Source organism: Salvia splendens, chromosome 12 (genome assembly GCF_004379255.2).
Source record: "Salvia splendens isolate huo1 chromosome 12, SspV2, whole genome shotgun sequence".
NCBI lineage: Eukaryota > Viridiplantae > Streptophyta > Magnoliopsida > Lamiales > Lamiaceae > Salvia > Salvia splendens.
This window is the reverse complement of record NC_056043.1, coordinates 12,389,960-12,405,283: the sequence shown is the minus strand read 5'-3', so window position 1 is coordinate 12,405,283 and position 15,324 is coordinate 12,389,960. Positions and strand designations below refer to the sequence as shown.

At 35.8% G+C, this 15,324-nt stretch overlaps 1 protein-coding gene across 2 annotated transcripts; it reads right to left on the bottom strand.

The window, feature by feature from the left end:
• Positions 1-10,709: 10,709 nt before the first annotated feature.
• LOC121759274 (uncharacterized protein At4g28440-like) lies at positions 10,710-13,207 on the bottom strand. Of its 2 annotated transcripts, none has more exons than XM_042154808.1 (3): positions 13,021-13,207; positions 12,289-12,515; positions 10,710-11,041 (listed from the first exon to the last, which is right to left on the bottom strand). In XM_042154808.1, the coding sequence occupies exons 2-3, from the start codon at positions 12,476-12,478 to the stop codon at positions 10,854-10,856; spliced, it is 378 nt and encodes a 125-aa protein (XP_042010742.1). In that variant the 5' UTR covers positions 12,479-12,515; positions 13,021-13,207; the 3' UTR covers positions 10,710-10,853. The 2 variants fall into 2 exon arrangements, with proteins under 2 accessions (XP_042010742.1, XP_042010743.1); XM_042154809.1 differs by lacking the exon at positions 13,021-13,207 and adding an exon at positions 12,859-13,014.
• Between the last annotated feature and the right edge of the window lie 2,117 nt (positions 13,208-15,324).

Here is a 15,324-nt window from a genome sequence, read left to right as displayed (position 1 = left end):
GACTCCCAATCCCTTTCACATAACAAATTTGATTGTTACCCAGCAGGACAGAACCTTGAGATTCTTGCAGATAATGCACTATTTTTTAGCACTAAATAAACCTGCAAGTATACAGAGTATATCTAGTATAGCCAAAGGTCAGTACCGGATATCGAACATAGGGAAAACCGACACAGACTATCTACCTTCTACTAAGATTCTTCTACTATTTGGAAAACCGAAAGATTTTGAAATTTTGATAAAAAAAAACTTTTAAAAACAGAATTAAACAACTATTGCAAATAAAACACGGAGATAAAACAGATGAGATAATGAAATTCCAGGGATGTGCTTTCACAGTTATGGTTATACAGATTCCAGCTACAACACCCTAGCACAGTTCTTACTTCAGTAGGACGAGTCGCCTAAGTTTTGCTCATGCGATACAAACATAGATTACTTCACTAGGGGTGTCAATCCTAGATTTGTAAGTCCTTAAAGCTCCTAAGACCCTTGAAAAGTCCGTACTCTCAATTAACAGTGTCATTTTAAGGGAAGCTAATTGTAGTGTCAACTAAGTCGTTATAACTCGCCAACCTCTTCTCACGATTATGTAGCAAGTCAATAGATCATCATAGAATGTATCAACAAACGTGAAGCAATTATCCAGAACTTGGAATAGAAACGAAGTAAGAACAAAACGGATATTAAATAAATAGGAACTGTATAACCAAAGTCGTTACTAACACATCCCTAGAATTCTATGAGTTTAGTTACATATTATGGAATAATCTAAAAACATAGCTTGTAGGGAAATCATAAAGAACATAAGAACTAAAGCAAATAAAACCCAAAGGTTGAATCCTTGTAGCCTTGATCTTCTCTTGATTCCTTCTTCAAAACTCTTGAACTTTGATGATCAAAGAGAAACTCTCAAATATTATGCTCTGGAATTACTTGGCAAAAAGAAGATCCTTGTTGGTGGGGTTTGAGGGGGTATATATAGCCATAAATTCGTGCATCCTTAATTAAGGGAAAAAGTAGCCAAGTATGGTAAATCTTGGGGAGAAAGTAGGTCAATTCTGTGCGCCGCATTTTCCCAGCGGGCCTGTGCACCTTGGCCAGCGGTCGTTGTGGGTCGATCCGTAGTTTCTGCCTCTTGAACAGCGGTCGCTGCACTTTGTTTCAGCAGTCGCTGACAATCATCCTGTAGCTTCTGGATCACTTGGAGTGGTCCCTGGGCGTGTTCTTCTTTTCAGCACAACTTTCCCGGAGCGGACTCATTGGTCGCCAGTGGTCGCTGGCTGGGTTGCAGCGGATCGTTGAACGTCTCGAAAGCTCCAGATTTCCAACTTCAACTTTTAGCTATCTTTTTGGGCTTTAATTTGCACATTTATCACAAAACACGTCAAAATACCAAAATAGATAAAAATATGCAATTAATGGACGTGTAATGCAACTTTCACCCTCAAAACGGACCAAATAATGGTCTTAAACAGTGCAAAATCCAAGTGTAACAGCAGATCACTGAACCAGTTCCTATTTGGAGTCATATGAAAGCTACAACCTGAGTCCATCTCCCAAACCTCTGGATTTGCAGCCTCTGTGACATTCATGATCTCTCTCACCTCAACTACTTGAGCTACATCAGTTGTATCTTGCCCTTCCTTGCTCTGAGCTTTTTTTCTTTTCCAGGTAAAACAGTTCTTCTTGAGGTGGCCCGGCTTTTTTACAATAATGACAGCTACGAGTTTCTTTGCCATCTAGTTCCTTTTGTTGATTCTTGAACTTGTCATTGCCTGACCTCTTTCCCTTTGTGAACGTCTTTCCTCCTGATTTCACATTCATGTTCTCTGCCGCAGCATCAACAATTTTAGTGTTATTCTTGGAGAACTCTTTAGCTTTAAGAGCACTTTGAACCTCTTCAAAAGTTATAGACCCTTCCCTGCCAAACAACATCGTATCTTTCAAATGCTCATATGACCGTGGGAGTGCATTCAAAAGTAGAATGGCCTTGTCCTCATCATTGATCTTGGAGTCGATATTTTCAAGATCATCAATCGACTTGGTGAAATCCTACATTTGTTCTGTAACACTTTTCCCTTCAAGAAACATATGTGTAGAGCCTTTGCTTCATGTAGAGACGATTCGCAAGAGATTTTGTGAGGTAAATGCTCTCGAGCTTGCTCCAAATGGCCGCAGTTGTGGTTTCTTTAGCCACTTCTCTGAGGACCCGATCACTAAGACAGAAAATGATTGCACTATGAGCCTTCTCTCGCATCTCTTCAATTTTGGGATCCACCTTCTTATCCTTAGATTTATCTGCTTCTTTGATCGCATCTGCGAGGCCTTGTTGAATGAGAACTGCTTTCATCTTCAATTTCCATAGCGCAAAATCATTCTTGCCGTTAAATTTCTCCATCTCAAACTTCGATGTTGACATCGCTCACAATACCAAAATCAGATCAATTTCAGCACAAATCTGATCCGCACTTTCACGTTCCCACAGACGATGCTAATTTGTTAAGAATTGGATCAATAAATCAACCAATGCAACAACACAATCAAGAAATCGAATGAAGGAACACAGAATCAACTCAGGATTTTACGTGGTTCAGTTCGCAAACCTACATCCACGGGACAAGAAAGTATCACTTTATTCACCATGAAATTCCAAGAAACAGCCTCATGGCGATTTTTATCTGCCATTTGTACCCCGAAAAAAAAGTTTCCAGAGAGGGGAAAGACGCGACAAGTTGTCGCGTGTTTTAACTAAACACGCTTGAAGCTCTCGCGTGTTTAATTAAACACGCATCAGGCTCTCGCGTGTATATGTAACACGCGACACGCTCTCGCGTCTTTAAGCAAACACGCGACACGCTCTCGCGTGCCTCCCTTGAATTACAAAGTCGGTCCAGAAGGCAGAAACCTCACTTTCGACCTCACTTCCACCTCGCTCATTCTCTCCCTCTCAGCGACGGCCAACGTCTCTAGCCGGCGAAAATCGAAGTGAATCCGATATTTTGATGCTCTAATTCCTAATTTAAGTGGTGTTAGGTAATTTTTGACTATTAATTTCAATTATCATTGCTATATGTTAGTTAGGTATAGATTTAGGGTTTATGGCATTGAACTTGGTATTGAATTTTTGGTTTTAATTTTGTTCAATATTTATTTAAGTATGTTGAATTTATAGTATATGATGTTATGTCGTACTTATTTTGCAGGTTTAATGGTGTTTGTGAGTTTATATTGGGATGGGAAAATTATTCAGCTCCCAGGTTTGGGTGTTGCTTATGATCCTCCTCGTGCAAAATCATTTATTATATTGAATGAAAAGATATCTTATTATCAGCTTGTTTCAATGATATGTGAAAAAATTGGAATTGAGTTGGATGCACATACGATTAATTTAACATGGAGGCATCCTGTGGTTTTTAGTGGAGTAGTGAATTATATAGCTACACCAGTGGATGATAATTTGTTGGAGTATATGTTTGCTGAAAATCCACATCAAATTGAACTTTTTATTGAATATACTCCCGTTACCACTGCGTTGCAATTTGAACCTCCTATCACTCATCATGATGTTGGAACGTCTAGGAGAGATGCTTATCCTAGTTTTGATGTCGGGACATCTAGGAGGGATGATGAATATCATAGCTTTGAATTCAACACATCTGGGAGGGATGTTGCTGAACCAGTAGATGTACCAAATGTGACATTTGATGGTTATGATTGTTCAGATGGTTCTGATAATTGTGATGGTGCAGATGGTTCTGATAATTGTGATGGTGCAGATAATGTTGATGGTGCAGATGGTTCTGACTGTGATGGTTCCGATGGTTCTCAACCAAGTGATCCTGATTATAGTGCAGAATCATGTGAAGATTCTACAGACGACGAGACACTTGATATGATGGTTGAGAATTATGTACAACCATCTGTTCGTGGGGAGCAATCTGTTCCCGACTATGTGCCTGAAGGGTTACCATTTTTTTGATCATTAACATGTGAAGCCAGCCGAGGTTACTTTTCAGAAGACCATGGTTTGGTTGAAGAAGATATGTGGTATTGGGATGAGGATAATCCGAGACATATAGATGTGGGAACAAAATTTGATAGCAAATTGCAGTTGAAAACTGTTGTCACATTATGGCATGTGGGAACAGGTCGGATGTATGAGGTTATGGATAGTAAATCAAGAAGATGGCATGCAGTTTGTAGGGACCCATTTGGTCCGAAAAGAAAAGGCAGGGACCTTGGGCAACGCTACCCATGTAATTGGGAGGTTAAAGCAACGTTTAAGAAACGTGATGGTAGCTGGTCTATCAACTCATGGGTTGATCGTCATTGCTGTATGGGAGATCACGATCCAAGTGAACATGTTAATCTTACATCATCCATGATTGCTCTCTGTATTCGAAGTCAAATTGAAAACGATGCTGAATTCAAGCCTTCTGCAGTACTTACATATATCAAAAATAAATTTCACGTGAAAATCAGCTACAAGAAAGCATGGTACGCTCGCAGAAAAGCTATTGAGCTTGTATATGGTGGGTGGGAGGGATCATTCAGACAACTCCCCAGCTACCTGACTGAGTTGCAAACTCAAAATCCGGGGACAATCGTTGTGTGGTTGCATGACCCTGTATTGAGTCAAGGTAATACAAAGGTGTTCCGCTACGTATTTTGGGCATTTGGGCCAGCAATAGAGGCGTTCCAAGTAGCAAAGCCTGTTGCTCCATGTAATGATTAGTAACGAACTCCGACCTTCTCTCCCAATGTTGGATGTATGCCTTGCTCTGCACAGCCCAGTTCGTCTTAGCCTTTCCACGACGATTGGTTTTGAAGTGATTTTCATTGAAACCCCAATCACGCAATTCCGGGATGAACGGCGTGCCTCCAAATTGTCTAACCACGCGCTCAGGCTCATGTGCTTCGACAATAGCCCAACAAACCATGTGCGTCACAGATCTCCAACTGTTGTTCATCTCGAGGCAGGAGTCTGGCAATTGACGGTCCACGTAGGGCATCCAAATAAACTACAATAACAAGTTTACATTAAAATTACCCAAATATATATCAAACATTATTCATTTTACCTGGCTATTTTGGAGTAATGATAACTGTTCACGATAATGTCGAACAGAATGTTTGGGGGCGATGTTTATCATATAGGAGCCAGTCCACCTACAATAAGAAAAGTTGTCAATTTAATATGTTGTCATTAAATACACAAAAGAGAGGAAACAACAAACTTGCATTAATGCACATGGAGTGTTGTTTGTATGTATACGTGCCGATACAAAATCCGGTCTCAAAGTGGGCATTCTCTCCCACACCCAAAGCTGTAGGAGCACTGTTGGACCTCCAATGTCTGTCCTTTTGCCCATGGACGCCTCACAAAGATTATGGTATAATGTAGCAAGTGCAGCACTCGCCCAACTAATCATAGAGGCAGCCTCTACATCTCGAAGTTGGGTCAACCACATGAGAGGTATCTTACACCCTGAGCCGTCGGGTAAGATCAACCCTCCCAATAGCACAAGCACAATCATACGTGCCCGTTGAATGTAGGCTTCGTCTTCGAGACCATCTTCTAACGGTTCAATCATCATCCTATGTATTAGCGCGGATGCCAAGATACCGTTTTCCTTCATCTCGTTTTGAAGGGGATAGAAGCCCAAGAGCTCTTCACATAAACCCCTCCACCCAGTTTCACAAAACCCATTTCCTGTGAAGGGTACTCCATCTACACGTAAAGCCCATAATAGTTGAACGTCTTGTAATGTAATGGTAGTTTCCCCTACGGGAAGATGGAATGTATGTGTCTCTGGCCTCCAACGCTCAACCAATGTTGTGATCAAAGCATGATCTACATCTAGAGCCTTACCACAGAAAAGAACTCCACCTAAACCAAATCTACAGACATAATCAATCACGCGTCTGTGATGATTATCGATTTCCCAGAAATGTCCCTCAAAGCGCCGAATATTGAAAGAGGTTGTTTCCTCGCCTGCCCACGCCTTGCGTGATATATGACTGTGCTGATAATGCAATACAGAAGGATCTTCTGGTCCATATCGCGACATCCTAATATAATCAAAATTTAACATGTTTAATTATAAAACAAATTTTATAAAAAAAATTTAACTTTATAAATTCAACCAAATTCAATAATTCAAAACCAAAATATCAACCATGTTCAACAAATCAACACCAAATTTAACAAATTAACACCATATTCAACCATGTTCAATAATTCAACAATAATTCAACCAAATTCAATAATTCAAAATCAAATTCAATAATTCAACAAAATATCAATCACATTCACCAAATTAACACCAAATTCAACAAAATAACACCAAATTCAACAAAGTAACACCTTATTCGACCGTATTCAACACTTCAACAAAACATCAACCAAATTGAATAATTCAACATCAAATACAACCAATTTCAAGATAAAATCAACCAAATTGAATAATTCATCACCAAATTCAACCAAATTCAACAAAATACTTTCTACCCCATGAACCTTAACTATTATACCCACCTAAAATATACCAATAAAAATCAAAAGTAAGGGTTGAAAGTTACCTAACAACACTTCAAATTGGAATAGGAGAGCTAAATATCGGATTAGGCTTCGAATTTCGCCGATTTTCGGAAGAATTTCGCCGATTTTCGCTGCTGCTTCGCGTTTTGTGGTATGTTCTGCCTTCTGGACGGATTTTGTGAAGCAAGGGAGACACGCGAGAGCGTGTCGCGTCTTTGCTTTAAACACGCGAGAGGAAGACGCGTCTCTCCTTTAATACACGCGAGAGGAATATGCGTGTTTTATTTAAACACGCATTAGGCTAATGCGTCTATACTTTTAAAACACGCGAGAGCTTCTCGCGTCTTTCCTATGTCTGGAAACTTCTTTTTTCAGGGTACAAATGGCGGATAAATTTTTCCATGACATCCTTTCTTGGAATTTAACCCTTTATTCACTATCAAAACTCAAGAATCACAATTACAAATCACTCAAAGAACAGAAAACGCTCTCCAGAATTCAACTCGCATGAACTCTCAAGCTTACAACTCTAGTGAAGACTCACTCTATCGCGTTATTCCTCTCTTGCCTTGTGTGTGTATCACGCACAAAATGAGCTGAATTTAGCTCTTAAGAAAATGCCCAATTTGAACTTTCTGTAATTGCACTTTAGTCCCTAACTTCAGCTATATTCATTAAAGTAGCCACACTTCAACATAATACATACTTCATCATCCCACCAAAATAATTTCATGTTGATTTCTGGATTACAAGAGATAAACCGGACGTAATACAACCCAAAAGAAGGAATACAGAAGAATGGACCGAAATGAAATTACAATGGAAAATCGAAACAATAAACCGTAAACAGTAGTAAGCCGAGTCAAGGAGTCCTCTTTCCGCAAGACGAGATACGCCCTGGTAGTGCTCTCGGATTGACCCCAAAGATAAAACGGCTTTATCTCTGATGAAGCAGCACCGCTATCAGTAGAGCTCTGGCGAACTAGATGGAGGTAAGGGCATAGCTTCGACAGAAGAACAATGCTTAGAGAGAGAGAGTATGCTATAAGTGTAGAGATTTCAAGTATATCTTGAAATGTCTTGGTGTAGACAATGCAAGAGTATGCATTACTATATATAGGCCATGTGGAGGATATGAAGTCAAATATGCGATTAAGGCTAATTTTTAATGGTCGGCGGTTACAAACGTTACAGACGTTACAAACGTCAATCATGGAGCATGAACCTGAACGGATGTAGATAGACACCTCTCACGTAGTTATTCATTCCAGAAATGTATTTGGACGACCCGATCAATGTGCACACATTCTACGAAGCTTTCTCTGTATGCTCAGTTGCCACATTGTTTTGTCTACGTGTCTTAAATGAGATTAATTAATTACATATCTACATATCGTGACATACTTTAATATATTTTTTCTCACTCACCGAGAATCGGTTTAGAGAAAGTGAATACACCACAATCATCTACTCGGAACGTAGATCGATTATAAATTTTTAATTGTTTCAAAATTAAATAATTCGCAACTTGTACGACCCGGTCCAATTGTGTTGATCGGACTACGATTCCAACATTACATTAGTGGACGACACGAATTTAATGCAAAATTGATAATGATATGAGAAATAAATAGATAAAATGAGTAAAGTAGGAAAAAGAAAGCGAAAATGTGAATAAAACAGAAGAAAATAAAAATAAAAAATTATGTACTTTCCATTTCTAATAGTATGAAACTAATGTTTGTGGGTGGATGAAAATGGAGAAGATCGAGTACTTTTTAAAACGACTTTAATCGCCTAGATCAGCTTTCTAATCCACAACCTTATTTTTTTAAGCACATTTATTTATACTAAACAAATCGAATGTAGCACACGTATAAACGAGATAAACAAATATACATACGGGAACTTGCAAAAGCATGCATCATGCCCAACAGATTTGGCTACAATATTTAGACTTGTTCAACTTCACTATGTCCCCTTTTTATTTTAAAACTATATATATTTTTTATTTTTATAGTTTACTATAATATCTTTTGTTGTCATTATTCTTTTAATATATTGACACACATCTCTGACCTTTCACACAATATCGATGAAAAAACTTTTACAAATTTCAAACTTTTTCTTTCCAAAATATCCTCAAGTGCTTTTGGATTACTAAGTCAATTTTGATCCATTCTATTCCCTAACCTCTCTCATCTTTAATTATTTTTTCTCTTTTAATTCCATCTTTTGAGCGGAAATTAGTCAAGTATTAAGAGAGAGAAAAAAACTAAAGAGGAGAAAGAATGGTAGAAAAAGGAAATGGACTAAAGTAAATTAAAATAGCCTTTAACAGTTGAAAAACATTTTGGACAAAAAGAAACAAGATATGTAAAAATCATGAATTCCAACTATAGTATTATCAAAGTTCAGATATGTGTGTCGATATTTTTAAAGAATGAAGGCTACAAAAGATACTCTAGCAAAGTATAAGGACTCAAAATGTAATTATCTTAATTATATTTGAATGTTATTTATACAAACAATTTGAAGTATATAAATATTAATTCTATGATCAATTTGAAAATAAAAAATATATATCAGGCTACCACGATCAATATTCCACTCTGATTAAATAAATAAGTCAACCCCTATACCCCCATCTCAAATGTCGTTAAACAACGACATGTCAAGGTTGTAATCAATTACTAACTGATTAGCAATCTCAAATTAAAACCAAATTCTAGTCATTAATTTAGAAGATCTAGTAGTTGAAATAATTTAAAGTGAATTATATTTTAAATTAAAAAAGTATTAAATAAATGTAAAGGGTATTAATGTCAATTTTTATATATGGTGGTTAAAATTAACCACTTTCTCTCTCCTCAAAACCATCTTAAAATTTTAAATTTACGTAACTGTCTCGATTTAAATTATTTTTCGTAAAAAATATATCAAATTAAAGGTAATTTCATAAGGATTCTAACGAGATCTCAATTGCATAAGTCCAGACGATGATCGAATGGTGAAATTTTATAATTTTTATTTCAATTTTCGTATCTGTTGATAAACAGATTTTATATCAATAAATGCATCAAACAATCTCAATATAATGCATGTATAATATCAATAATACTGTGTTGATATTTTCTGATACTTATGTTGAGATTCTCATATCACTAGGTTGATATAAAAAATCCGTAAAAATTATTATTTTATAACAGATTGAGTAGTGTACCGTTTCATTGATAGTTTATTACTATTTATTGAAATCCGTGAGCTTTAATCTCATCAATTCATTTTAAGATATAATGGTGTATGATTGATCTTAGTTGTGGATTGGATACTATATGCATTTTAACATAACCCCAACATGTCATGTGCATAATTTAAATTTATATAAGTACATAAATTAAAATAGTACTATCACAATAAATCAAAAGATAACGAGTTTAAATTTTACTCTAACATGGCATGTATATTCAATATACCCAAAAAAAAAGTTCCAAATTTCAACTATACAAAAAATCTAAAAAACAGCCATAATTTTGTATCCCTTTGACTTAGAACATTCTATATTAATGAAAATCTGAAGTAAACTGGAGGAGGGTGATAGTACAATGTACAGCTTCATATTTCGTTAGTACACTTCACACTTCAATAAATAGATTTCAATGCAACACTATTGTTGCAAGTCAAGAACTCTTGAATTAATAAGTGAAAATAAATCATCCATGGCTTTTCGATTCATCGTATTTTTGGCTTGCTTTGTTGCCGTTGTCACGGCCCATGAAGGCCATGACCACGCCATGTCGCCGGGCATGTCTATGACACCGGATATGTCGCATACACCGAGTGCTGCCACCTTCACTTCTTTCCCATCTGCGGCGGTAGCAACGTTGGCCATCATCATTTCTTTCATGGCCATCATGGAGAGGAGGGTTTCAGATTTTTTTACTTTGTTATGGTGAATTCTTTTCACTCCAGTTTCTGTATTTACTTGATCATTTTTTTATGGCTTTTTTTCTCTATTTCTGCGACGTGTGAATAATATTTTTAGTGGGAAGAATTCATGACTATCGAGCTTTTGAGTCTTCATCACTAAAATAAATAGTCTCTCCTTTGTTGTATTCTTGTTTTTCAACATCTTATTATTTCTAAAGAGTGTAAATTCTAAAGATTTTGCAGGGTATGATTGGCATAAATATTATAGCAACAAAAATGAAACTTCCACACACACTTAAATAATGAAACAAAATGCAATAAATAGGAGGTCAAGTTTTGAGATTGAAGGCAAAAATGTGAAACAGTGCCTCACACAAGCTCAGACGACGACATCGATCGGTTCGAACTCGATCAACGACAGGTTGTTGCTCTCGTCCACGGAGAAGCCAGCAGCCTCCACAACTTCAGCACGACCATTACGGTCCACGGCCAGCCTCATTGATCCCTTGAACATGTCGACCTTTGCATTCGAGAGGACGAGAGTGTTGCCCTCTTTTGCCATATCCACTAGCACAAACCAATGTACCAATGTACCAATGTAAGAACAAGAATAGAAGAATTAATCAGTGTCCAGATTAAACATTAAAATTTTTAAAAAAAATGTTTTAAGTGAAATTCATAACAAAAACGCAGTAGCATCAAGTCAGAACTTAATTAGCACAAGAACAGAACATAGCGTGATGTCAACTCAAAATTTCATTAGCTAATACGAAGTTTTAGATTAATTTTACGTGTGTTTAATTTGCAAGTTATAATTTCTAATGGGCCTTAGAAACAACTTCATACCTGTGAATTTTTCATGTACTCCCTTCGTCCCCAAAGAGTATGAACTTTGAGTTCGACACGGATTTTAATAAATAAGGGAAAAAGTAAAAGAGAGTGAGAAAAAAAGGTAGTGGAAATAATGTTAGTGGAGAGTGGGGTCCACATTATTATAATGGAATAAGTGTTAATGGCAATGGTATAAGTTGTAAATAAAATGACGTGTAGAGGTAGTATGTTGTTTTAATTTTTCAAAATTAGAAAGTTCCTACTCTTTAGGAACGAACGAAAAAGGAAATAGTTCATACTCTTTGGGGACGGACGGAGTACTAAATTGTTAGCATTTCTCACCAAAAAGATAAGTTTATATGCTCCAAACATAGTCATAAAATCTTCCATATCTATCTAGTCATTTTAAGTAAACAGGTCCTTAGAGTTAAGCAAATAAGGGCGTGGAAAGATTAGGGCTCACATCTATGAAGTGGACCTTATAATGATCATTAACACACATTTGCTACGAACAAAGCAATGTCGAACAAGGTTGAGAGTGGAGAAGCATGAATCTGCATCCAAGCCACGACAATATTTCTTGCATATGCATATATCTACTCATAAATGCAGCATTAAATTTACCCCCAAAGCCTAGATAGCACGTGTTTATAACATTAGGCGATCAACGAGCGATGCAATGTTAAAACCTAGACTTCAAACTAATGCAATTGGTACATGCTCCAGTACTACAAAATCGTGTCAAGAGAGAACATTGTTTGCTTCCCAAATTCAGATTTCAGACCCACAGAGTTTAAAGCCAAATCATAAAAATGGGGAAAAGGTAAAATGATTGCATTTCAAAGAAAATCTCAATTATTGTAAAACATAATATCAATGCAACATCTAGGGCATTTAGAACTATAACCTCACCCCTAATCTATGGCATTTTGAACAACATACTCTGTAAATCCACAACTCAAAATAGTGAAAGAGATGTTCACCTTGATCATTTCTCGCAGAAAAAATGATGATTCCTGACTCATCCCCTACCAAGCACTCGGAAAAACGCACTTGAGACCGACCTCTCTGTGCTACCATCTTTGCACTGATAACCTTTACGGTAAGACTGAGGCCGGTATCCAACGGGCGCAGCTGGTTGACCTTAGTGAATTGCTTCTTCTTGTCGGCCATTTCAAATTCTTTTCTTATAGTTTCTTGATATTTTAGTCTGAACAATATTCAATCAAGGTCACAATGAAACTTTCAACAAAATTTGATCTAAAATAACAACAGATTTCAAGATAACAAACAAAAAAAACTAACAAGATTGCTCTGCTAAGAGGTAAAAGATCTCCAATTTCACTTAACAAAAACGTAAAACAACATAAAAGTCCAGATTTAATTTATCTCGGCCTAATTCCTAAAATCATTTGAACCTCTCTAATTTCACTTCACAAATTCAAAACACCATAAAAGTTTAGATTTAATTCATCTCGACCTAATTCCTAAAATCATCTGAAATAACAAATTCTTTAATAACTGACAGTTCATGCAGATAAACATCAGATTACCTTAACCTTCAGAGATGAAACTAATGAACAAACCCCGATCTTTCTCCTAAATTCAGTAAAACGGAAACTAGCTATCCAATTTATGCACAAAACAAGTGATCCAATTCACGCAGATGAAGACATTAGAAATCGCGGAAACTTGAAAAGCAAAGTGCGGAAAACCTGAATTCCGGCAGATCGGAAAATCTGCGAAGAGTTTGAGTTGGAGAGGAATCAGTGTTGAAAACTTTGGAGGTGTGTGTGTTTAACTGCTAAAATAGTCTTCAAGGTGCGCCGTTAATGCCTAGTTAGTCCGTCTCCTTCTCCGTTCTCAATTTTTTTGTCTAATTTTTCATACTATTACTATGTTTTTAGAATTATTAAATAGTAGTTCTGATATACTTTCATTTCTTATAATAATATCACCAACTTAAATTTTCATTTCTTCAATTAGGTGGCTTCATGGAGGCACCTCATTCACTGTTCTTACCTAGGATTAACTATTTCGACACGATACGAAATTAGTGGGTTTAAGTCAAACTTTATCATTAGTGTATCCTTATCAGATCGATCTGATACGGGCACAATAATTTCAGCTTGGGCTCGGGTGAGATTCGGGTAACTCGTTAATGAATATTATTTTAATTATTATTTTGAATATTTTGATTCTTTATTTTTTTTATTACTTTAGAGTTAAATTAGGTTATCATTTCTCATTTTTCATATGTCGCATTAGATCATCGTGTTATGATGTTATCATGTTGCTATTGTTTCGTGTCAACATGAATTGGATCATGTCGCTAACAAATTCATTTTGTGTACAGGTCATGTTCGAGTTTGAATGTAGCACACCAGTTTGTGTTCTTGTTAATCTAGACATGATAAAATCATGTGATTCGTAGTACGGAGTAATAAATAGAGAGGGTACACACATTAGATGTTCTTGATTTTCATTACATATTTCTTTTCGGGTTTAAATGTAGCATTCCAGTTTATATAATGATATTGTTTCTAATTTCATGATATCGTTTCTAATTTCATTTAATTAATTTATAGTTTCATATGTTTAAATTGTGAATAGCACGAGTGTGATACTAGTTGTTTAATTAAAATGAGACAATTATAGTTTATAACAACCTATGGTCTATTATTCCACTCTCTCCGTCTCATAAAAATATGTGCACTTTTCATTTTCATCTGTCCCATAAAAATATGGATATTTTCATTTATGGAAAATTGTTCCCAACTCATTACTCATATATATCAATTTATTTACAACTTGTATCACTATGATCCACCATTACAACTCTTTAAACACTAATAATACATTGGGTCTTACTATCCACCAATAGTACTCTAACCACATTTCTCTTCCTCTCTTTTACTTCGCTTTAATTTTTTTTTTATGTTTCAAGAGAAATTGACTACTGTAAAAGTTGGTGAGATTAATGCTTTTCTTCAATAAAAAATTGTCATTTAAATCACAACTTTGGGTTAACTTCTGATATCACATTATCTTATAAAATTAGCTCAAATTTTCCTTCTTTAATCTACTGATTTTTTTATCAAATCATCACAACTTCGGTATAAAGTGCAATATAAAAGATTATTTAATTTATTACTTGCTTTTGATGTATAATACTCTCTTCATTTCATAAGTGTTGGAGCATTTCCTTTGGACACACTAATTAAGGAATACATATTTAAAAGTTAAGTGGGGTGAGATTAAAAATAAACTAAAGAGTAAAGTAAGAGAGATAAATGTGTTGTATTTTACCAAAAAGTGAAATAATCCAACTCTAAGATTACATCCCAATAAGGAATATGATCCAACACTAATGAAACAAAGGGAGTATAACTAGAGAAGGTTTAAGATTCATACTTTACTATTGTATTTTTCTTTCTCAAGTGATACAAATATAGAATATACTCCATCAGTCCCTAATAATTTGTCATCATTTTGAGTCTGCATAAGTTTTAAGAAATATAAAATAAAGTAGATTGAAAAAGTTAGTGGCATGTGGGTCATACTTTTATATACTCCCTCCATCCCATAGAAATATGTCATATTTCTTTTTTCGTCCGTCCCATACAGATAGTCTATATCTATTTATGGTATTTTTTTCTCCTTCTCTTTTACTTAATCATTTATGGGCACCATCATCCACTATATAATTTCAACTACTTTTTCTCCTTATCTCTTACTTTACCAATTGCACATTAAAACTCATTCCAAACCCAAATGACATATTTCTATGGGATGGAGGGAGTATTAGTTTTATAATAAAATGTGAATGAGAATGAGTTAGTAGAATGAGGTCCACTACCAAAAATGGTAAAAGTGAAATGTGACAAAATTTTAGAGACGGACTCAAATGGAAATAAATGATAAATTTTCAGGGACGGAGAAAGTATCATGTGTAGTAGGAATGTCCGTACCATAAAAAATGTGTGAGTAAGAGTCAGTAGAGGATCCTGAAATTTCTA

Coding starts and splice junctions, on each gene's coding strand:
- LOC121759274 (XM_042154808.1), bottom strand. CDS start 12,478: ATGGCCGACAAGAAGAAGCAATTCACTAAGGTCAACCAGCTGCGCCCG. Junction 11,042..12,288: donor TTCTGCGAGAAATGATCAAG/GTGAACATCTCT, acceptor GGTTTGTGCTAG/TGGATATGGCAAAAGAGGGC.